Source organism: Rhinatrema bivittatum, chromosome 1 (assembly GCF_901001135.1).
Source record: "Rhinatrema bivittatum chromosome 1, aRhiBiv1.1, whole genome shotgun sequence".
Lineage (NCBI taxonomy): Eukaryota > Metazoa > Chordata > Amphibia > Gymnophiona > Rhinatrematidae > Rhinatrema > Rhinatrema bivittatum.
The window spans coordinates 507,541,351-507,565,790 of record NC_042615.1 but is presented as its reverse complement, the minus strand read 5'-3'; the positions used below and the strand labels follow the sequence as shown (position 1 = coordinate 507,565,790).

Sequence of the window (24,440 nt, the reverse complement as noted above, 5' to 3'; positions counted from 1 at the left end):
CTGGCTGGCCTGTGATTTGTGAATACTTGGTGGGGGAGAGGTGGTTCCTTGCTTGGCTCCCATGGTTTTAGAGAGGATGGTTAATGGAAAAGGCATACCCATAGCCAAAGATGCGTCGCCTTTGGCAGTCTGCACACTTCATCGGACAAGGGGCCCTTGGTGCGGCCTGTGTTCAGGCAGGCGCAATCCCAGTAGAAACGTCAGTTTGCTGCTGCGGGGCCGAGGTCTTTGCCCCAGGTGTCGATGAACAGCAATCTACAGAGTCTGCAGGAAGCTCAGGCTTGCACATTGCAACAGGAACTATGATTGCAGCATCCATTTTGTCTTTGATTCCCGTGACCTCCAGCCATTTCTTGCTGATGTTGGCAGTGTATGGAAGGGCCTCAGGCTTCCCCCAAGCTTGATACCAATTGGGGAATCTTCCAATTCCAGCTTCCTCTTCTTCTCTTAAAGATTTGTGGGCATTTACTCCTGAGTTTTTTTTTTCACTTCCTCTGCCAGGCCTTTTGTGCAATTAAGAGACCTGGGGAACCCCCTCCAAAGTTCATGAAGACCAATCTATTGCTGCTTTTCAGCAAGTCCCTCCTAAGTGCCCTAGGGGTTCTTCTGAGTGCCTGATCCCTGTTTGGGAGGAGACTCAGGATGATCCTGAGGCGCATATGGACTCTGCCAGCTGTACTTCCTAAGAGGAAGGAGCAATCCATTCCAAGGAGGATGATGTCGCTGTAATTTGGCTCTTTCACAGAGATGAAGTTTCTGGTCTCTTTAGTCAGGTAGTATGTAACCATTTAGAGGATTCTAAATTGGAGGATTCCCCAGTTTAGGATGCCATTGTTAAAGGGGCTCAAAAGACCACTAAGGCCTTTCCATTCCACTCTGAAGTGGAGGAGATGTTGCTTGGCAGGATTGTGTTATCTTTTTGTTTGTATGTCTATGCTGTATTGTATTTTGCTAACTGATTTTTGAGCAATATCAAATACAATAAATAACCGATTTTCAGGGTTGTTTGGTCTGTTCTCCTCTTGATTTGTTTTTCAGCTTTGAAAGTTTCTTGTCTGGTAAATTACTCAGATGGGTGTGCTGGATTGTGAGAAACTGTGATCTTGCTTTGGCCTTAACCTAAAGGGAGCACTAACACCAGACTAGTATGATATACTAACATAACATGAATTGATCAAAGAAAACCAAAAATCCCATTTTCCTAACTTGTGATGTTGTGCAGCATTGTCCAACCTGCATCAAGATTGAATGCTGTTCAACATGTGTGATGCCATCTGTAATCTTTCTACTCGAATTGCAGAATTTCAATTTAATTTATTGTGTTCTTTTTAATAGAAAGAAGCCACAGAAAAGCAGCAACAACAAAAGGTATTTTGGTTACAAAGATATTCAGGAGCTTGGAGGAGCATTGAATCTCCTTGAAGGTGTAACCACTCTTCTTTGGTCTACACTGGAAAGGGAATTTTGGAGGGTTCTCATCCAGGGGAAGATAGACTGTAGGCCCTATTAAAGCACTGCTAACAACAGAACACTTGAGCACAAACTGCAGATGCCATACAGAGGTTGTTTAACCAAAGAAATAAAACTACTGAATTTATTTCTGTGGTGACCATGTCAGACAGTACATTTAACAAGAAATGAATCATGCACTCCATTCATGAGAATTTTAAAACATCCAACATAGCTCTATAAACTTCTTATAGGGAGTCCTATTAGAATTTGACTCACTTCATAACAGTTTCTCTAGTTATTTTAACTTCACTGGACTGGGCTAACTACAGAAATATTTAGTGGTACAATTTCTTCCTCACACTGTTTTCTCTGCATCAGTCTCATAGCAAACTAATCTGCCATCTACTAGATCCTGCCCCCTGCTTTCTCCAATACTTAAGAGATCCTAGTTCCATGGTTCTCATGCAGCAGTCTGCAGACAAGACACTTTTTACTCTTTTGTTCAGTTTTGGCACTGGGTAGGTACTTTTTGGGAATATGATATAAGTGAAATTATACTCGTCTTTCTCCTTCTGTTGGTGCACAGCAGGCTGCTGCATTGGTTTGCAGAAACTTCTGGATATCCAGTGATAGTCTGATCTATCAGCAGTTGAGGGAGGAAAGCTGCTGCTGTCACCTCATCACTGCAAGGTTGCTAGAGATTTCTCTGTTGGAGTTGAGACTCTTACTTCCAAGTCTGAAGTTTCTTCTCAAATTCCCTAGGAACTCACTAGTGGTCTCAGTATCTCCTAGGAACACTCCATTTCCATCTCGAAACAAAGCAGTATCTCTAAAGCTGGAAGACACCATTACAAACCTTGTACTATGAATATTAATTTAGTGGGGAATCCTGACTCCAGTACCATGCAGTATGGCAGGGGTGGCCAACTATATTCCTTGAGAGCCACAAACAGGTCAGGTTTTCAGGATATCAAAAATGAATACGCACGAGAGAGATTTGCATACAATGGTGGCAGTGCATACAAATCTCTCATGCATATTCATTGCGGATATCGTGAAAACCTGGCCTTTTGTGGCTCTCGAGGACCCCAAGTTGGCCACCCCTGTATATGGCATCTCAAGTTTCTTCTTTCCCGTTAGTTTGTTTAATATTTGTGTTTAGTTTTATCTGTGGTATTACCAAAACTTTAGATGTTTTGTTAGAATTATGATAGAAATGTTAATGACTTTATAAATGAAAGTCTGGTGGTAGCTATTGATTGTTCACCCCTTTTGAAAGTACTGGTATCTAGAGCTTGGGCAAAAGGGGTACAAACTCAGAAGTAGAGCAAAGGTGGGAGAAACTCAGAGGCTGGTGGTCCATGGTAGCCCTAAAACTTAATTTGTCCACTGCTGTCTTCCAATAACTAGTCCAGTGATTCCCAACTGCAGGGAAGGGAGTCAAGTACAATATAGCCATGCCAGCATTGCCGAAAACAACCTGCCACCTGACACTTTCTCCCCCCACCTAGTGAAGAAGGGAGAATCTGAGGATAAGAAGAGCTATCTGCTTCTACTCCATGCCACCCTTCTGTAGAGGAGAGGAGTTATTTGTCTTGCCACCAAAAGCAATGCATGATAGAGAAGAGGATCCAGAGAAGCTTTTTTTCCTTTTTATATAAGAGTTTTATTTTTTTAGTGGGCAAAATTAGACCGATTGAAATACTTTGATTTGCAAATTTTTATAATTCCATGGTCAGCTATACCAGTCCAGGCTTCACAAGGGGGTGATTTCCCCCTACCAGCAGAGAGAGGTAGAGAACACTCTGTTTTCCCAGTGTGACATTGTCGCTACTACTTAGGGTGGTGTTGTCCAGGAAATTCTAGTATTTTCTGCCTTCAGCAAATGGTAAGATCTGGTGGTGCAGCAGTTAAACATTGAATTCTTGTCTCTTGTCCAACCTGTGCCAATGGCTCCAGCCAGCAAAGCAAGCCCTTTTTGTCAGTTCCCAGTCCCGGGGGCCCTAGGTGGAGCTTGGAGGGGGAATGCTTCCATATTAAAAATAAATAAATTTAAAAAAAAATGGTGAAGCTGCCTTCTAGTTGGGGCTGCATTTCCTCTGGCCTCCCTCTCACCTTTCTCTGCGTGCCCCCCCCCCCCCCCCAGAGATCCTTCTTCCTGTTTTCCCCTCCCTGTCCGTTTGGCAAAATAAAAAAAGAAAAGGGACAAGAAGGAAATGGAGTACAATGCATCACACTGCCGATCAGGAGAGGAGAGAGCAGACTTACTTACAAGGATACTGCAGGCTTCTTGTTGGGAGTACCAGCGTGGGCCGAGCATTTTGTAGCACACCAGGATGGATGAAACACGTTGTTTGAAGCCTCTGGGGAGGGCTGCGGTACATGGACAAGTCCGAGTGTGCCTGCTGATGCAGCGCATGTGGAGTCTGACATGCCATCTCAGAGAAGAGAGCCTTTGAGTCTGGCCTCTGTGTTCATTCGGTTCCCGGCGGAACTTCGTGGTGAGCTCTGCAAGTCCTGGTCTCGTTCCTGTCTCTGAGCAGATGTGGCAAACATGAGTCAGCAGGCCTTGGCAGGAACAAGTCGGGAAGCAGCCATAGTTGTGGTTCCTGCATTCCCAATCCCCTTACCTTTGGAATCTGGGGGGGGGAGGGGGCTGATTAGTTTGTCTTCAGGCCCACATGTTTTTCCATCCCAGGGAGCCTCCGGGGACTTTTCTTTTGAATTCTTTCATTTTCTCCACCAGGCATTTTGTGTTGTTAAGAGACCTGGTGAACCTGACTCAGGTTGATCCAAGGAAGATCTCCCTCTGGCTTTAGCCTTGGAGATGCCCTCTAGGAGGGCTCTTGGAGCCCTCGGACTGCTTGGGAAGTTGTCCAGGAAGAGTCTGAGGGGCTACCAGATGTGGAGATCCACTTCCTTAGAAGGAGAGCTCCTACCTGATACAGAGGATGACTGTCATTTAGGTCTTCCACAGGGACAAGATCAGGGGCTTTATTGACTAAGTGGTCACTTGTTTGCATATTGATGCCAAGGTGGAGCAGTCACCAGTTTGCGACCCCATTATTATAGGAATCCATAAGTCTACTTTTGGCTTTTCATCTTCACCCCGGGTTGAGGCAATGATGCTAGCCAAGTAGGAGGTGCTGGAAGCTGCTGCGGAAGCTGTATCCTCTCCCACAGATAACGTTCCAGCAGTTCTTTCAGTCTCCCACATTGGATGCTTTGGTTACAATGGTGACCAGGTGTACCATAATCCTGGTAGAAGGGAGTACCTCTTTGAAAGACCCACAGGACAAGAACATGGAGCTTCCCTTGAAGCATCTGTTCATATTGGTGGCTATGTTGGGTCGCATCTCTATTTGCTCAGCCCTGATGGTGAGGGCCCTTTTGCATCAAATCCAACAGCTCTCAAAGAGTGAGGAGATGGTCCACATGAAATCAGTTGCATCCTTTCTGGCAGATGAGTTGTATGATTTACTCCGTAGTTCGAGATCTGTGGCCCTTTTTCTTGCAATTCGGAGGCTTCTTTGGCTCCATAACTGGTGGATTCTTGGTCCAAAATGTGCCTGGAAAAGCCTCCTTTTAAGGGTAAGCTTTTGTTCAGAAATGACCTGGACCAGCTGGTAAACAACTTGGGTAATCAGAAACCAAAATGTCTTCCAGAGGACAAGGGGCATTCTTTCTATAGAGTCGGTAGAGGTCAAGCCCAGTTCTAGGATTCTAGATGTTATAGATTAGGAAAGCGATCTTATTCCTATTTGCCTTGTGCCTTTCAGTCCCCCAGAAGAGGAGGCCAGTCCTTTTGTAGTTCCTGCAAAGCCTAGATCAGGCTCTAGTCCAGCATCTGTAACCTCATGAGGCCTGCAATGAGTTGTGATGGATTTACTCGCTGGTAACTCAGGTAGGCAGTCGGTTACAGGGATTCTACCAGAAGTAGGCTCAGTTAACCCACGGATCAGTGGGTGCTGGACATAATTTGCCTTTTGTATTCTCTGGACTTGAACTGGCCAGTACCCAAGTCCTTCATGACGTCTCCCTGTTCCTCTCTAGTCAAGCAGCGAGTGTCCAGGAAGCTTTACTAAAGCTTCAGCTGTTAAACGATGGTTCTGTTCCAGCCACCATCTATTTTGTAGTGCCCAAGAAGAACATAACTTAAGATATGCTAAACTGGGTCAGACCAAGGGTCCATCAAGCCCAGCATCCTGTTTTCAGCAGTGGCCAAACCAAGTCACAAGTACCTGGCAAGTATCCAAACATTAAATAGATCTCAAGTTACTATTGCTTATTAATTAATAGCAGTTTATGGATTTTTCCTCAAGGAACTTATCCAAACTTTTTTTAAACCCATTTACATTAACTGCCATAACCACATCCTCTGGCAATGAATTCCAGAGCATAACTATGGGCTGAGTGAAATAATTTTCTTCTATTTGTTTTAAATGAGTTACTTGCTAACTTCATGGAATGCCCCCTAGTCCTTCTATTATCTGAGAGAGTAAATAACTGATTTACATTAACCTGTTTAAGTCCTTTCATGGTTTTGTAGACCCCTATCATTTCCCCTTTTTGGCTGATTCTAGATCTGAAAGGGATGAACCACTGCATTCCCATTTCCGGATGGAGACGCTTTGGTCTGTTCTTGTGGCAATAAGGCAGGGGGGATATCTGTGCTCTGTCGATTTTATCCAAGGCCTACTTCCACATTTCTATCCCATCAGAAGATAAGCAATTTCTCCGTTTTTGTGTCCTACAGGAACATTTTCAGTTTTGGGTGTTGCCTTTTGGGCTGGTGACGGCTCCACAGATTTTTACTAAGCTCATGGTAATGGTTATGGCAGTCTCCTTGCAACATGAAGGCATTATGGTCCATCCATCATCTGGCTGGCTGATTCAGGCAAAGTTTTTATCAGGAAGCCATTTGAGTATCAAGCTTAAGTGGTTCAAGTCTTAGTTTGAGCTTGGTCAACTATTTTGCAGTACCTGGAGGGGGTGTTTTTTGATACACGCATAGGTCGGGTGCACCTGTCAGATGAGACGGTGAGCAAACTGGTTTGGGCAGTTACGCTTTCTTTACTCAGCGAGCCCAAAGACTTGGGACTACCTGCAGATTCTTTGCCTCATGGCAGCAATGCTGGATCTTGTTCCTTGGGCCCAAGCCCATATGAGACCATTGCAGGCCACCCTTCTATCATGCTGGTCTCCTCAGTCACAGGATTACGAGGTCTAGCTTTTTTTTTTTTTTTTACTGGCGTCAGTTATAGATTCCCTTCATTGGTGGATGGAACCCTCACATTTGCTGCCTGGATTGTAATATCAGATGCGAGTCTGACAGGTTGGGGGGGGGGGGGTGTTACATGCAGCAGGTAACCCAAGGCCTGTGAACTCCGGTAGAGGCTTCCTGGTCGATCAACCGATTGGAAACCAGAGCCATTTGATTGGCATTGTAGCATTTTCTTCCGATCCTATAAGGCAAAACAATGGGGTCATCTCAGATAATGCCACAGAGGTGGCACGTGGAGTCATGGAGTGTCAGCGGAAATGAGCTTGCTCTTCCTGTGAGTGGAACAGAATCTGTAGTTGCTGTCTATGACCTAGATTCCCAGTCAGGAGAATGTTTAGACGGATTTCCTCAGCAGGAGTCTTCTGGATCCGGGGGCAGGTGGGAGCTCAGTCAGGATACCTTCCATATCATCACTCAGTAGTGGGGCTACCCCTATATAGATCTGATGGCAACCAACAATTCCAAGGTCTGTCTCTTCTTCAGCCAATGAAGGGAGTTTGGAGCAATAGGTATCGATGCCCTGCTTCAACCATGGCCACCAGGAAAACTCCTTTATATTTTTCCTCCGTGGCCTCTCATAGGAAGGATTCTGCACAGAGTGGAGATAAGCAGGTTGTCTGTCTCTTAGTCCAGGGCCCAGAAACTGTGGGAAATCTGGCTCAATTTTATCTTGCGGCTTGGCTTTTGAGTAGAGGTGGCTATTCCACCTCTGTGATATCCACACTCTTGAAGACTAGGAAGGCTTCCCGCTTGCCTTATCTGAGTTTGGCTTTTATTTGAGAATTTCTTTAGGGGAGAGTTCAGATCTCCAAGGAATCTCAGATCTCCTTGGGGATCTGAGATTCCTTATATCCTGTCCTTTCTCTAGAAGGGCCTGGAAAAGGGGTCTGGCCTTAATTCCCTAAAAGTGCAGGTGGCCGCCATCTCTTGTTACAGAGGGAGTCTAAATGGCAGGCTGGTAGCAGTGCATCCTGATGTGGCTCTCTTTCTGTGGGGTGTTAAGAGATTGCATCCGCCTTTCTGTTCTTTCCTCAGTGGGATCTTAATGTGGAGCTGGGGACCCATCCACTTGAGCCTCTGAGGCATGTTTCTCTCAAGGATCTTACTCTAAAGGCCGCCGCCTTGGTGTCCATTTGCTCCTCTAGGTGCATCTTGGGACTTTTCTTGTAATTTCTTCAAATTCAATCATTTTTACTCAAGCCAATTTCTTTTTTCATACTAATCAGGAAGTGTTTCTCCTGCTCTTCCCTTGAGAGGAGTGCAAGAATGAATTCAGGTCACTGAGATGTCTGGATGTTCGCAGGTTACTCATGCGCTACTTGGAAGTGACTAATGACTTTCACAAGTCGGACAAGTTGTTTGTCTTGTTTGAGAGCCTGCATAAAGGAGGAGCAGCCTCCAAGGTGAGACTCGCTCGTTGGCTCAAGGAGACTATTATTTCCGCCTAAGTCATCAGCGGCAGGAGGCCTCATGTTGGCCTCTGAGCACACACACTGAGAACACAGTCGTCCTCTCCTGTGGACGTTTGCAGAGTGGCCACTTGGTTTGTTAAGCATTATCAGTTGGATGTTTTGGCCAAGGAAGAGAGAGCCTTTGGGATTGGTGGCCCTTGCTTCTTCCCACCTGGAATAGTAGGGCTTTGATACTTCCCACTGGTGTAGCTGGATGACGTGGAAGAAGACATTTTTCTTTCCCTGTTAATTTCTTTTCCATTAGTCCTGCTACACCAGTCCTGGACCCACCGGGAAGCAGGACCTGTTCAGTCGCAATTTGGGGCTTCTCATCTTTGTGTACAGTCTGGATATTTATATTTGTTTTCCTTACTGTGGAATATTAGTTTGGTTCTGTTTAGGGGACATGCAGACCCACAGGAATGGCTTCTCCAGTTTTGGTATTTTTTTTTGGGGGGGGGGGAGGGGGTGAAAGTGCCTTTGGAGCTTAGTTCCTGGGCTGCACCACCCCTAAGTAGTGACAATGATGTCATGCCAGGAAAACAGCGTTTTCTCCTTCATCCTGGTAGGGGAAACAGTCCGCTTTTGATGCCTGGACTGGTGAAGCAGGACTGAGGGAAAAGAAAATAGGTAAGGAAAAATGTTCTTCTTATTGGGGGAGGTGTCTCAAAGATCCCTTGAAACGTTTAGGGGAGCTGGATGTAAAAAGTTGAGAACCACTGAATTAGTTCTATGATGGCTAAGCCACATGGTTCCCTACATAAAGGTGCTCCTGTCTACTGCTTTCTGTCTTCCATGAATTGAAACCAGGATGGACTATTATTCTGCAGGTGCAGGAAGAGAAGAGCCAGCTGGAAGGGCTGGTGGAAGAACTTAATGAGAAAATGCAGAAATGTGAGTCCCAAATCCAGTTGCTACAAAATGAGGTGCAGGACCGACAGGCAGATGCTAGCATATGGCAGGAGATAGTAAACAGGTGAGGGGTACTATAAAGCATGCCCTGTCTCAAATGTTCATATTGCAAAAACTGAGCTTTAACTTGATGTTTCAGTAATTATTTCTCTCTCTCAGGGATTTAGAGGTCTGCCAGCTTCTGGAGACTCTGCAGAATGTGAGGCTTGTTTCTGCACATGAGGATAAACTGGTGTTGGACCTGCTGGCCAGTGACTGCACCCTGATGCCCAAACCGCAACCGCTGAGGCTATCTGTGTGTTGGATGCCTGAGGGAAAGATCATAATACAGGTAGGTTCACGCTTTACCTAACTGATAATATATGAAGAGAGTGAAGTAGGAGAGGCATCTTGAATTCTACTTTAAGGGATATATAGTGGCATGTTTGCCTGTAAATAGCAGTTCAGTGGAACCCACTACTTCTGATGTGCTGTGGTTTTTTTTTTTGTTTTTTTTTTAATTTTAGCTGTTTGAGACAGAATTATACCTCAGTTGTAGTTTCTGCATGTTGGGCAGAGCACTCTGAGCTGTAACCAGACAATTTGGTATCTATGGCCAAGTGAAAAACTGCCCTTGCCCACTACATCACTGTTTCCTCTTCATCCAGCCAGACTAGTTCAGATGTATGGGTTTTGACCACCAACAAGCAGATATCAGCAAAAGACTAACAGACTTTGCTGACATCATCCCTTACAGGCTCCCTGCTGACCTCAGTTTGCTAGTATTCTTAGTCTCCAGCAGATGGTAGGCAAACATTCTGTGCTGTGAGCTGAAACTTTGAGCATAGAAGGTATTCCTATTAGCTAAAATGTATTTAGTATCATTGGACATCAAGAGAATCTCCTTCTATAACTTATTGGAGGAATACTTTACATAATCTCTTAAAGGAGATGTTTACTGGGAGAAAGGGATCCTTTAAGAAGAAAAAGACAGTTTAAGATGTATGGGAATCTTATCTTCAAGTCTTACTTTCGGTTGCGAGAAGCTTTTTCTCAACAATTTTGTGTGCAGAGATGGGGACAGGGTGTGGTTGGGCTTACAGTTGTGACTGTGGTCTTATTCTTCTGTGTATACCTTTGGTGAAAGTTGTGTTATATTTGTGGAAGTCTTTTGATATTTACTTCATTGTTTTAATAATGATGATAAAAAGATATGAATATTAAAAAAGAGTTCAGACCCTGTGCCTTCTATAGTTTATAAAGTTAAAAAAAAGAGTATTAAGAAGGAAGAGCAGAGTGGCTGAGGATAGCTTTCCTGCAGAGCCTTTGGTCAGCAAAGCTGATTTTTCTTTGGAACTCTTTTACAGAGCCATGTCTGCTCCTGAGCATGGGAAAAAGGCCACATTGTGCTCTATGTCTTAGACACGAAGGTAGGCAGGGGGAGGAAGATCACTTTGTCATGGCTGTCTGGAGCTGAAGGGGAGTGAGATCTCAGCCCTGGGGAAGACTGCATCAGTGGGGTGAATGAGCCAGCCGTTTCCTGCTGCCTTTTGTGATACTGCAGTGCCATTTTAAGTGCACTGTGAAAACGCAGTGATCTGAGTCTACCCTTCTTATGGGCTGATACAGTAAACCGAGCGGGCAAGCGCTCGCTCTCCCGCCACGCACACAGGCCACTCTCCTGTGCGTTCGATTCAGTAACTTTATTTAAATTAGGGCCCGCGGTAAAAAGAGGCGCTAGGAACACTAGCGCATCCCTAGCGCCTCTTTTTTGCGGAAGCAGCGGCTGGCAGCGAGTTTGATAGCCGACGTTCAATTTTGCCAGCGTCTGTTCTCAAACCCGCTGACAGCCACGGGTTCGGAAACCGGACGCTAGCAAAATTGAGCATCCAGTTTTCAAGTCGCGGGGCCCATTTTAAATTTTTTTACTTTTTAAAAAATGTTTAACTTTTGGGGCCTCCGACTTAATATCGCCATGATATTAAGTCGGAGGGTGCACAGAAAAGCAGTTTTTACTGCTTTTCTGTGCACTTCCCCGGCGCTGGCAGAAATTAATGCCTACCTTTGGGTAGGCACTAATTTCTTAAAGTAAAATGTGTGGCTTGGCTGCACATTTTACTTACAGTATCTTGTGTGAATACCTAATAGGGCCATCAACATGCATTTGCATGTTGCGGGCGCTATTAGTCTCGGGGGGGGGGGGGTTGGACGCGCGTTTTTGACGCGCTATTCACCCTTACGGTGGAGCGCACTGTACTGTATCGGCCTGTTCCTAAGGAGCAGGAATCTGCAGCTATTTCCTCTGGGTCTGTGTTAGCTACAAACCTTAAAGGAGCAGCTCTCTCTTGTACGGAGGCAATCTCAGCTTCTGCCTGCTCTGCTATTACTTCAAAAAATCTGAATATCTTCCCTAGGCATTTTGTTTGGAGCAAAGCACTGCTCCAGCGCTCCCATCCTCCCAGGGAATAAACATGGCATTGTAGGGCACAAGAGGGAGAGAAAGGAAGAAGATTAAGATTTGGAGGATGACAGAGTCCTCTAGATCAGATGTTTCTCTTCCTGGCCTGAGGGGTCTTAAAGAGAGTGGTAGTGAGAGGGAATTTAGAAAAAGGAAAGTATTCTCCTGATATGGAAGACAGATCTGCCATAGCAAGACTTTCATAAAGAGGAACTTTATTCTTTAATTTCTCATTCCACAAACCAGTCCAGATGAGTGGGTATTTCTCCCCTACCAGCAGATGGAGAGAGAGCAGAAAAACCTTACTGTACTGTTTATAGATAAGATACTGTGCCATCTGCAGTCTTTCAGTATACTTTGTCTCCAGCAGATGGGAGAGGTGTCTAACCTGCACTCGGACTTTGATTTTAGATTGCTCCCAGGGTTGTTAGGTACTGGATTGGGATCATCCCCCTAGTGGAGTAGGGTGAGCAGGGGATCAGTGGTCCTTGTGTAGTGCAGTGGTCCAGAGAGAAGTTTTAACAGCCAGTGTTTCTGGCTCCCTCATCCACTACCTTCATCTCCCTCTTATTGGCTAGTTCCCCTGGCCCTTTTATAATTTTCTTTTTATTGACTTCTGTATAACAGAGAATAAGGATAATGCCATATACATAAATGAAAGAAGTCACAACGATTAATACATAATAAACCCCCTTGCTCTGTGTCAGTATACAATAGAAAACAAAGTTAACAGAATCATACCTAATTGAGTCATCCATAATACATGGTGTGGTCTACAGTAAACCAGAACAGAGCTGTAGGTGTACAACTCATACCTAGGGCCCCTGTCCGGAAAACCTCTGATGGGTGCCTCCAAGCCCTTTATTACAAATTACATCTCTTAAGTAAATAGGGGCTCCACATAGCATGAAATTTCTATAAAGTGTGTCTTTTAACAGCTGTCAGTTTGTGCATTGTACATATCCTATCCAGGCGCAGTAAAACTTTACCCATAGCAGCTGCCTGTTTTTCCCTCCAGAGTGTTGCTATTTCATTTCGAGCTGCTATTCAGACCTGCTGCACCATACTGTTTTGATTATTATCCAATATGGGGATTGGGAAGTGCAGCAGTGCCTGCTCAGCCTGGATCACGAGAGAGGTCTGCAGCAATTGAGATAAAGCTCCCAATTCTGTTCAGAGTGCTGAGATAGCAGGACATTCCCACCAAATATGTTAAAAGGAGCCCCTGTTGCCACAACCCCTCCAGCATAAATCGCTTATAGTAGGATACATCACATACAGTTTATCGGGTGTGTAGTACCAGCAGTATAATAGCTTAAGGCAGTTCTCCTGAATAAAAAAGTGCAGAGGGGCCACCTGAACAGCAGAAGACCTTGGCATTCCAGATAGGAGAGCTTATCAAGGGTTCTGTCTGCATTGTGGGCTGACTGAGAACCAGTTGTTTCCTGTTGATAGCAGGTCTGAATTAGCCATGCTGTCTAAGGACATCCTCCTCTGGCCTCAGGGCAGAGCTTCTCTCCAAGTTCATAGAGCTTTTGCTCTGTGCGGCTGTGCGTGCCTTCCCAGGTGATCACCATCTTCTCCTCAGTCTTTCTTCTGTGCTGCCAGCTGCACGTGGAGTTTTTCTCTCCTTTTCTCCTCAGATTTAACACATAAAAAACAAACAAACAGCACTTTTCAGGGCTAACATGGCGCCCAAACTGCCTGGATTTAAATATTGCCAGTGTGGTAAAGTTTTTTATCCATCACTGATGGACATAACTATTGTTGCTTCTGCCTAGGGCCTGAGCATGACCAGTCCAACTGCCAGGATTGTGGTTGAATGTCACCCAGGGCCCTATGTTGCGTCCGTCGGTCTTAGACTGCTTCGCCCCGCTTGCCTCACCTTATTCTCGGCTCCTCCCGCTTACCTGGGCAAGATGGCTACCGCAGCATCTATAAGCCAATCACTCTGGTGTCCCCAGAATGGCTATGGTGCAGCCTCCCGCTATTGCTCCTCCCAGGTACTTACTAGGGTGCGCGCACGGCACCCACGTCTTTGTACTACCCTTGGCGCGAACCTCAAGGGCGTTCCCTCATCCTGACGTCACGCCATCCGGGTATATTACCATCACAGATTTGCTAGCTCGTTGAGTTGGCAAGGACTCGAATCCGTTCCTGTCTGTGCTACTCTGCCGCTTCCGTGCTGCCACTGGAAGCTCTCCCTTTGCCCTTCGGGGTATCTACTAACTTGGGTATCCGCTCCTCAGGGGCCCTCTGCTTTATTTCAGGTACCTTTAGGGGACAGGTACTCGCTCCTTGAGGGCCTGCTCTCCCTGCCTCAGGGCCTGTACCTTCTACAACTTATCTGGTGGAATTGCATACCTACAGCTAACATCGAGTGAGTACTCTAACTTCTCAATCTATCTCATCCACAGTAATTCCTCGCTGTGTAACCCGTTGCGGAGCCTCCTGACATCATCCAGGAGAGAAGGGCTCCCTCTGCCGAGGTCCCTGAGACTGCAACTCACTACTCCCACCCAGTGGCCATCTTCAAGCTGTATAATAAAGAGTTCAATTCCGGTGTTTTTGTGTATAAGAGTCTAGCCCAGTGCTTGGGCTCCTCCCCGTGGGCATGGTCATCTCCACAGCACCCAAAGATCCACCAAAACACATGTAATTACAACACCCTAAGGCAGCGTGCCTGAGGGACAAAGCTGCTGGTTCATATGCCCCAGCATCTCAGCACCTTTCATCTCACTCGTCCTTGGGGCTGAAGATGGACTGCCCAGAGAAGTGGAGGGGCCCCAGGGTAAGCAACAGTGCCAGAGCCAAGTGGGTCCAACGCCCCCCAGGGTTCCCGACTCCCACATCCCGCAAAAACATCGGGCATCGGGAAATGTGCCACCCAGCCAAGCGCCAGAGTCAGCATTGGCAAGTGGCCGCGATGCCAATGCGACAGTGTCGAGGCACACGAGGTGAGACAAGGACATACCATGCAAGAAAGATCCGGCAGGATGTGCATGGAAGAATACTTGTCCCAAAGTACGGTGCAGTAATGCGTCGAAGAGTCATGACGCTCCAAAGCATGTTGCTCCAAGCCTGCCCCCATCGACACAGGTGACCGCTAAAAAGGCATTGACGCAACTTTATGGCCCATTGCCCACGTCCATGGCGCACCTGACGCAGACGACACATACGTAGAGCACAAAGCCTCGAGCGGATTCTGACCGGCGTAAACCTTTCTGAGCTCTGCCATGGCAATCGCAGCAAGACCCTCAGGTCATCTTCATGCTGGAGGAGCTGCTAGAAATGGGTTTTTCGGATGTGGACCGCTCTCAGATTCTCCCTTGTCGGGAGGCTCTTCAGGGTCATCATACTGATCTATCTTCTGTCTCCTGGAGGAAGAGGCGTTCGCCCCAATTTCACGAGCCCTTATCAAAGAGAGACAGGCCTTCCAGCGCGGTTGAGCCATCCTAACATCGCAAGAAGGGGGATGCCTCTAACATTCTTTTGGCTGTGGTACCTACATCATCCAAAAGGTCCAAGTCTGTCCTGGGCAGAGGACGGGATGTGGTCACATCCACTGCCCCATTGAAGGAATAGCATACCTCTGTGGAAACTGGCCTAGCTTCCCAGGTAGATGTCCCAGATTTCAGACATTCTATACAACTTCTTCACATCCCTGGAGTCAAGTACAAAAAGGTGTCTGCCTCCAAGCCCTTTGCCCGAAGAGTTGTCCCCAGTGGGTGAATTCCCTCTCAGGCAACTGGAGGTCTATAGCCCACAGGAAGAGAGGGTGGCTTTGCCTGCCATTATCACCACAGGTGAGCTCAGAGGCACTTGACTTCTCCTTACTACTCCAGGGTCATCTACGGGCATTCTATCCGACCCACCTGAGGAGCCTCCAAAACTCTCTTCCCCACCAGAGGACCTCTCTCTTACTCCAAATTCATCGAGAAGGTGGGGGCACTATTCAAGGTAGAGACCAGGAAAATACCTGACCCTAGGGCAGAAGTCCTTGGCATCCTGAAGATCTTCGAGGTTCCGTCTAAACCTGCACTGCTTTTTTATGCGGTCCTGGATGCTGTCATGGAGAAGACCTGTGAGTTTTTGTTTTATTTATTTATTTAAAGTTTTTATATACCGACACTTGTTAAGAAAACATCACATCGGTTTCCATACAACATAAAATCAGCCAATGGGTGCAGCAGTTGCAGAGTGCCAAGGATCTGTTGCCCAAGGAGTCGAACAGGCAGAAAATTTGGACGTGGCAGTTGTCTATGGTGCTGATGCTCTGTATGATCTTATCCACATAAACTCGAGGACCATGGTGTCTGCGATCTCAGCCAGGAAGACTCTCTTGTGGCTCCGCAACTGGTCAGCTGATGTTTCTTCCAAGGCACTGCTGGGGGCTCTCCCCTTTTAAGGGGAAGTTGCTTTTCGGTGAAGACCTGGAGCAGTTACGCACCTAGGCGATGACAAAGTACACAAGTTGCCCGAAGACAGGCCAAAAGGATCCAAGTGTTTTCAGCCGGTTTGCTCTCAACTTTGGAACCAGAGGCATTTCCATCAGACCAGGGGTCCAGGGGCAAGTCAAAAGCAGGCCTCTGGGAGGTCTCTATCCTGGAACCAGTCCTTTCGGAGCCATCAGATCACTTGTGAGGGTTCAGGAGAAGGCCCACAGAGCCAAAATCCTCACAATGAGGAATGGCTGGCCCACTCCTCCACTCCAGTCATTGTGAGTTGGTTGGCCCTTTTTTACTAGGAGTGGGTCAAAATCACGTTGGGCTGGTGGGTTCTAAGTGTGATAGAAAACGGTTACGCATTAGAATTTGCTCGACCTCTAATAAGAAAGTTATCGTTCACCAAACCATCCAAAGGCTCAGGATGTTGGGGGCCATTGTGCCTGTTCCCCTGGAAGAGTGAGGGGCGGGGCGTTATTCCATTTACTTCGTAGTGCCCAAGAAGGAAAGGACCTTTCCGCCCCATCCTAGATGTACAGAAGGTGAACATGACTCTCAAGGTACCCCATTTCCAGATGGAAACTTTAAGGTCGGTAATAGTGGCTGTATGAAGTGGAGAATATCTGACATCCCTGGACCTGATAGGCATATTTACGCATTGGGATACATTGGGATCATCAGAAGTATCTCAGGTTTGTAATCCTTGGGGAGCATTTTCAGTTTTGCCTTTCAATCTCGCCATGGCTCCAAGGACGTTCACCAAGGTCATGGTGGTAGTAGCGGCAGCACTCAGATGACAGGGCATACTAGTTCATCCGTATTTGGACGATTGGCTCATCCGAGCGAAGTCTGAAGTCCTTTGTCGTCAAGCGGTGGATGTGGTGTTACACTGCCTGAGGACCTTGGGCTGGGTGGTGAATCTAACCAAGAGTCATCTTTCTCCCTCGCAGGTCTTGGAATTCTTGGATGCGAGGTTCGATACCCATGTAGGAAAAGTCTTCCTCACAGCAAAGTGTATTTCGAAGTTACAGGCGCAAGTGCACAGGCTCTTGGAAATACAGATTTCTAAGGTCTGGGACTATTTGCAGGTCCTTGGGTTCATGGCTTCAACCCTGGAATCCCGTGGGCTTTTTGTGCATATAAGACCGCTTCAGAGAGCTCTTCTTTCCCGATGGGATCCCAGGTCGGAGCAGTTCCATCTTTCCCTACCACTTACGGAGTCTGCCATATCCAGTCTGTCATGGTGGCTTTGCCGGGACCACTTGATCAGAGGAGTGGATCTCTAGGTCCCTCAATGGATAGTAGTCACCACTGATGCCAGTCTTTCCAGATGGAGTGCTGTGTGCCAGTTCCAGTCAGTACAGGGTCAATGGTTGATGGAAGAAGCCTCTTGGTCCATCAATCATCTGGAGACGAGGGCTGTATGTTTGGTGCTCCTGCATTTTCTTCCGCTTGTTCGCAACCACGCAGTCCGAGTCCTCTCAGACAATGCCATGACTGTGGCCTACATCAACCGCCAGGGAGGACCAAGAGCAAAGGGGTTACTCTAGAAGCAGAGATGCTGATATCCTGGGCGGAACTGCATCTATCCTAAATAGCGGCATCGCACATAGCGGGCTCTGACAACATACTGGAGAATTTTCTCAGCTGTTAACAGTTGGATCTAAGAGAGTGGGAACTATTAAAAGAAGCAATGCTTCTCATCTCGCACAAATGGGGCAGACCTCATGTGGACCTGATGGCAACCCAAAGGAATGCCAAGGCGCCATGCTTCTTCAGTCGTAGAAGAGAATACGGAGCAGAAGATGTTGATGCTCTGGTCCTGCCCTGGCCTCACGAAGTTCTACTTTACATTTTCCCTCCCTGGTATCCAGTGGGCAAGGTGCTGCGCAGAATAGAGATTCACCCAAGGAGAGTGATACTCATGGCTCCCGAGTGGCCAAGAAGGCCTTCATTTGCAAATCTGGCCATCGACTGTCCTCTGAGTCTGGGCCATCTGCACAACCTTCTACATCAAGGTCCTATATTTTCAGATCAAGCAGATTGCTTTTGTCTGGCGGCTTGGCTTTTGAAAGAAAGAAGTTGAGGAAGAAGGGCTTATCCAGAGGATGTGATTTCTACTCTACTGAGTGTTTGCAAGACCTCTACTTCCTTAGCTTATGTCTGGGTTTGGAAGGTTTTTGAGTCTTGGTGTGTTGCACAAAGTATTGACCCTTAGAGGGCATCGGTGGCGCAGATTCTGGCTTTTTTACAGAAGGATCTGAAAAAGGCCTATCCATCAGTTCCTTGAAGGTTCAGGTCTCTGCGCTGGGTTATTTTATTAGGCAAGGTCAATGGGTTATCCCTAGCACTGCATCTGGATGAGGCACGTTTCCTTCGGGGAGCAAAGAATGTGTCCCCCCCTATTCCTAAGGTTTGTCTTTCCTGGAGCCTCAATCTAGTCCTCATGTGTGCCTCGCCTTTCAAGCCTATTGAAAGGGCTATGTTAAAGGATCTTAATTTTGAAAGTGGTTTTCTTGGTGGCTATTTGTTTTCTAGAAGGGTTTCAGAACTTTGAGCCCTTCCTGCGTATTTCGGAGTCGGGGATTTAGTTACGGACGGCCCCTTCCTTTCTACTGAAAGTCGTGTCTGCTTTCATTTGAGTCAGTCAGTTGAACTTCCTGCCTTTCTGAATCTGGAGGCCGGTTCGCATCATGCTAAGGAATTGAGGCGGCTCGATGTTAGGCGAGCCATATTGCGTTATTTGGAGGTTACTAACAGCTTTAGGTTATCGGACCACCTGTTTGTGTTATGGAATGGAGCCAAGAAGGATCAGGAAGCATCCAAAGCTACTATTGCACGGTAGTCGAAGGAAGCTATTGCTTCCGCTTACATATCCTGTGGTCACCCTGTCCCGGAGGGGTTAAGGGCATATTCTACCCGTTCCCAGGCAGCTTCCTGGGCGGAATGTCGGCTGGTTTCGCTGCAAGAGATTTGCAGGGCAGCTACTTGGAAGTCTTTATGTTTGCCAGACACTACTGATTGGATGTCCAAGCTTCGGATGTCGGCAATTTTGGAGAGAGTGTCATTCGAGCAGGACTCTCATGGTCCCATCCCGGTTAGGGAAGCTTGGGTATATCCCAGGAGTCTGGACTGATTGAAGTACAAATGGGGGAAGGAAAATTGGTTCTTACCTGCTAATTTTCGTTCCTGTAGTACCGCATATCAGTCTAGCATCCCGCCCAGGAGAGGTGGAAAGTACGTGTATAGTCTACTCAATCTGTCTTTGTCCTTTCTTAAAGTATACTTCCGAAGAATGGTAAGGGTTGTTTCCAGTCAATTGCATTTCATTGACGTTTTATTGTCTCTCTCCCTCTGCTTGTTCTGGTTAACTTTAGAGTAGTTAAGTTTTTGGTTTCTATTTTCTGCTTGGGTACTGAGAAATACTGAAGAGATGCAGGTGGTACATTGGGTTAAGAGGCGGTGCCCTCAAAACTTTCTCTGTCTCCATCTGCTGAAAGGGAGGCAGAACCCAGGAGTCTGGTCTGTTCTGTGGTACTACAGGAACAAAAATTATCAGGTAAGAACCAATTTTCCTGTAGGTTTGGGTTTCTCCCTTTACTGTTAATTCCTGTCTTTATTGTTTTCTCCTTTAGGAACCCTTCTGGGTGGAGGGATAGGGAATGTTTATTTTTAGCTTGTTACAGGAATACTGGCAGCTAAGGTCAGCACTGGAGCCTATAATGGGTGACATCTGTTAGTCTCTGTCTCCATCTGCAGGTTGGTGGTCATAACCCATACATCTAGACTGGTCTGGCTGGACTCAGAGAGGAAACTGAGGTAAGAATACATTTCTCCTTTCTGTACATATCCAGATCAGTCCAGACAAGTGGGTTTTGCATCCCTCCCAGCAGACAGAGGCAGAGAACAAAACTTTAAAGCACTGCTACATAACTGAAAGTGCCACCTGCAGTCCCTCAGTATTTGTCTGTCTCCAGCAGATGGTAGAGGTGCAAACCAGCAGTCTGACCAAAAGTTTAGATTAAGAGAGAAAATTGGTTTTAAGAAGTTTTCAAAGACTCCTTGAGGTGTTAGGCTCCTTCGTGGACCATCCCTCAGGCGGAGCAGGGCAACCGGGGGGGGGGGAGGTTGGAGATCCCTGGCTGGTGTTCGTCCTTGTCCAGCCGGAGGTCCTGATAGCCAGGGGACTGGCTTCCTCAGGGTCTTTGCTTCCTCCTGAATCTTCACCAGCCTGTCAGGGAAGTACCCTGTTGTCTTTTTTTTCTTTAAGCTGTTAAATAAAGAAGAAAGATGTTTGCCTTTATTTACAGTGGCTTAAGGGAACAGTCAGGTGGTGAGACCGCCTGTAGCAGCGGGAGCTGTCGGCACTTCAGGAGGGTAAGGTTGTAGGAGGGGATTTCTCCCTCTCTCCAGGAGCTCCGGGGGTGGTGAGAGAAGTAGCGGCTAGGCTGACAGGGACCGCAGGTGCAGTTTGTTTTGCCCTTGTTTGCCGGTTGGGTTGTCGGCCGCGCGTATTTTTAAGCAGATCCAACTGCTATTGCGTCAGGGTTTCCCGCACGCCACTCAGGCCGGTTTTTGGAACTTGCCGACATGCGCCGTTGCAGCCGTGTGTGTGGCCTGCTGGGCCTGTTTGCGAGGCGATTACAGCCGTGTATGGCCTGTGGTGCTGTGCACCTAGTTTCTAGTGGCAGCCTTCAGGGTCTGGTCTGCTTGGTTGAGCAGTAAATCCCTGTGTTCCAGCTGCAAGGTGGAGGATGAAGGGACCTTGGCAGGGGGGTCCTTGGAGAAGAGGGCTCTTCAGTCATCAGGAACCCCGGCTGTGGCCCCGGGGAGGTCTTGGAGGTTTAGCCGTGCCCGAGGGGGATCGTGGCCAGGCTCCTGCGGTCGACAAATTTCCCATCTCCCCCCCACTGTCACCTGTGGCACAGGAAGATATGGATAGGGGTGGAGATTCGGAGGGCAGCCTTCCTGAACAGGGGACTGAGGACCCTGAAGATTTTTTGCCAGAGTTCATGCTACTCCTTCATAAGGCCTTCCTGGCAAGGAAGGAGGCAGGGATGAAGCATCCGAAGGAGAGGCTTTCCCATCGTGCTTCCAAGAGCCTTAAGGTGGCCTCTGCTGGGGGATCCGGGGACCTGCTGCGACACCTAGGATTGGGTCAAGCAGGTCCAGAGGTTGACCCCCAGGGATGGGGAAGACTGATAGTATGCCAGAGGATCCTCTGAATTTGCAGGGGACCGACCTGGATGTGGACACAGATGCAACCCCGAATGCGGACCCAGATGCAAATAAGGATGATTTGGACCTGGACAAGTTCCTGGTGTCAGGAGATCACCCTCAGGTACTATGCTTCTTTAAAAAAGAATCACAACCAACCCAGCTTGTGGTAGGATGTCCCAAGCAGCGAAGATTAAAAGTCTCTGGACTTGATGTAACAGTACGTCAAAGTCATTAGTTCTTTTAGGAGTCACCGCAGTCCATCTTATGAAACTTCATCTCTCCACGATGACCCAGACCGGAAACTTGGCTGAGTGTCAAGTCCGAGGATCCTAGCTCCACAGAGTAAGTCAAATTAGCTATAAAGGGTAGGCACTGTGACTCGTCAGCACATTCAGTGCACACTGCATCAGTGCCGTCAAAGAAAAAAGACTCTACGTAGCATCGCCTAATAATATATTCCTGTTCAGTCCAGACAAGTGGGTTTTGCATCCCTACCAGCAGATGGAGGCAGTGAATAAAAACTTTTCAGGCACTGCTACATAACCGAGAGTGCCACCTGAGGTCCCTCAGAATTTCTCTGTCTCCTGCAGATGGTAGAAATGCAAACACTGCAGTCTGGAGTTGCTAAGAAATCAGGAGAAAGAAAAGTTTAAAAAAATAAAAGGAATATTTCCATGTTGGCGACTCCCCGAGGTGTTAGGTTCCTTCGTGGGCCATTCCTCGGGTAGAGCAGGGCAAGAGGGGTCTGGTAATCTCTGTGCTAGCTCGGCCCTTGTCTTCAGAGGGGGTGATAGCCGGTGGTTCTGGTTCCCTCTCCCCCTCTGGGTCCCTGCCACTGTCAGTACACAGCTTCTCCACCAGAAGCAGGGAAGTATTTCATTTTATTTTCCCGTATTGATTTTGGTGTGAGTGTTCCTTTAATTTAGTTTAAAAAAAAAAAAAAGACTGGAGCAAGTTAGGCAGTGCTTGGGCAGCTGATTGCTGTTTGTTGTTTTAGTGCCGGGAGGCAGTCGCAGGTGAGTGGGACCTGATCGCTGTGATTAGTTGTGGCTGAGTGCTTAGTCAACACTGGACAGCGCCGCCAACATTTTTCTCAGGCAGGGGCTATTTTTAGGATTGTTTTCGCTGGCATGGCGCTTCCTACGCTGCACGGGAAAGTTTGCCATGGCTGTGGAGCCAAGAAGGTACGCCTCAGTGTGACCGCATTTTGCCATGATTGCATCTCGGGGGGGCCCCTAGGACACCCGCAAGGAACCGCTGGGAACTGGAGTACCTCGTTGTCGGGACCAGTGCCAGAGACCCCGGGAGAGCCTGAAGGGATGGCGGCCACTTTAGCTCCTCGTGGTAGGAGCCAGGCTCCATGTGGAGGACCTTGGGACTCCCCTCGCCCACTTTTTCCTGTGGATCAGGTCCCTGTAAGCAGCAGGGAGGGTGAGGGGGCCCAGGGGATGCTGAGCAGGGTTCTTCTGATTCGTACAAATTCTCCACTTATTTTGTCCTGCTTCTCCACAGAGCCTATTTGGCCAAAAGGAGCCACAATCCAAGCGGCTGCTCCTCAGGAAGACTCTTGGGAATAAGAAGACTAGGGAGGAGGAGCAGACAGGATCGGGAGGGATCCTGCAGCTGCCTAGTGTCTGATGGACAGCTGATGAGGATGGGAACACGTCAGACAATGCATACAAGCCTGATTAGCTACAAGGGGATTCCAGTGGATCTGGACAAGGACCTGGAGCTGCCTTGGGAGATCCAATGCAGGATTCCGACGACATTCTGATTGCCAATGGGGTTGATCCTCGGGTGGTCAGGATGTTCTGAAAGGAGGAGCTGCGGCCATTAATTCCCCAAGTGCTGGAAGAGTTGGGGATCAAGGTCAAACAAGGACTTCAACAATGAGGGAAGCCCATCCGGTCCTGGGTGGGCTTTGGGGTCCACCTAAGGCCTTTCCCTTACCTAAGAAGGTGAAGAGGTTGGTGGATCAGGCGTGGGAGTCTCTCGAAGTGGACTTCAAAGTAGCCAGGTCAATGGCTAAGTTATATGCTTTGCCTGGAGCATGTGTTGGAGTCGTCGAAGATTCCTAAGGTGGATGTGGCTGTGTTAGTGGTAACCAAGAAGACAACCATTCCTCTGGCAGGCTTGGCCGCTCTGAAGGATATCCAGGATTGAAAGCTGGAAATTGTGTTGAAGAGACTGTTTGAGGTTTTGGCGTTAAGCCTTTGGGCGGCGGTCTGTGGAAGCTTGATGCAGAGGGTCTGCTTATGCTGGGTTCAGAAAGCCCACGAGAAGGCGACAGGCGTCATGTGAGGCCACTCAGGCTTCCCGCTTGGAAGCAGGAGTAACTTATGTGACAAATGCCCTATACGACTTGGTTTGAACGTCAACCAGAAATATGGTTTCGGCTGTTGCAGCGCGAAGGCTACTGTGGTTGCGAAATTGGTTTGCGGACATGTGGTCGAAAGCCCAGATGGGTAACCTCCCCTTTAAAGGCAAGCTGCTGTTCAGAGAGGATTTAGAGCATCTGATGAAGCAGTTGGGGGAGTCTAAGGGAATAAATTGCCTGAGGACCAGAAGACCACAAAGAAGTCTTTTCCACCATATGCTCGTTTTTGAGATGCAAGGAGATTTCGGTCAAGCAGAAGTTCCGTGCCCTCTGCTCAAAAACAGGGCTCTGGTAGGCAGCAGTCCTTCTGAGTGCAATGTCTGCCTCCTAGGGATGGTGATACTCCAGGGGGAGGTGGAGGTAAGATTGGCCAATGAAGGTAAGCTGGTCCACTCCTCCCCAGCAGTTATTGGAGGGAGACTGCCCCTTTTTTACGAGTGGGCCAGAAACACGTCAGACCAGTGGGTGCTGGAGGTGGTGAGAGACGCTACCCTTAGAATTTTCTCGGCCATTCAGGGACACCTTTGTGATCTCCTGCTGCATCTCCTGTTCAATGCGGGAAGCAGTGCAGGACATTTTACAGAGGTTGCAGCTTCAGCTTCTGCAAGCGATTGTTCTGGTGCCCCCTCCATTCAATTTATAAATCCTTTTGATACTACAGCGTGCACGTCTGCTGCCCCATAGGAGACCAATGAATGGCATGGTTAAGAACCAGCAGCATTCGCGAAGATGCACATGAGAAGTTAGCTGATTTGCCTTGCCTAGGCAATAAGCTTTTCGGGGAAAAGTTGCGGGAGACTGCACTCCTCTGGCAAAGATCATACTTTGCTTACAAGTGTCCCTACTACCTCAGAAGGGCTTA

At 47.7% G+C, this 24,440-nt stretch overlaps 1 protein-coding gene across 1 annotated transcript in view; it reads left to right on the top strand.

Moving 5' to 3' along the window:
- The window catches only part of LOC115096443, a 108,272-nt gene that overhangs the window by 50,503 nt on the left and 33,329 nt on the right, over positions 1-24,440 (top strand). Inside the window, exons 5-7 of the mRNA XM_029611049.1 lie at positions 1,336-1,368; positions 9,018-9,163; positions 9,259-9,430. Of these exons, the coding sequence (XP_029466909.1) occupies positions 1,336-1,368; positions 9,018-9,163; positions 9,259-9,430 (351 nt within the window). The remainder of the gene's footprint in view (positions 1-1,335; positions 1,369-9,017; positions 9,164-9,258; positions 9,431-24,440) is intronic.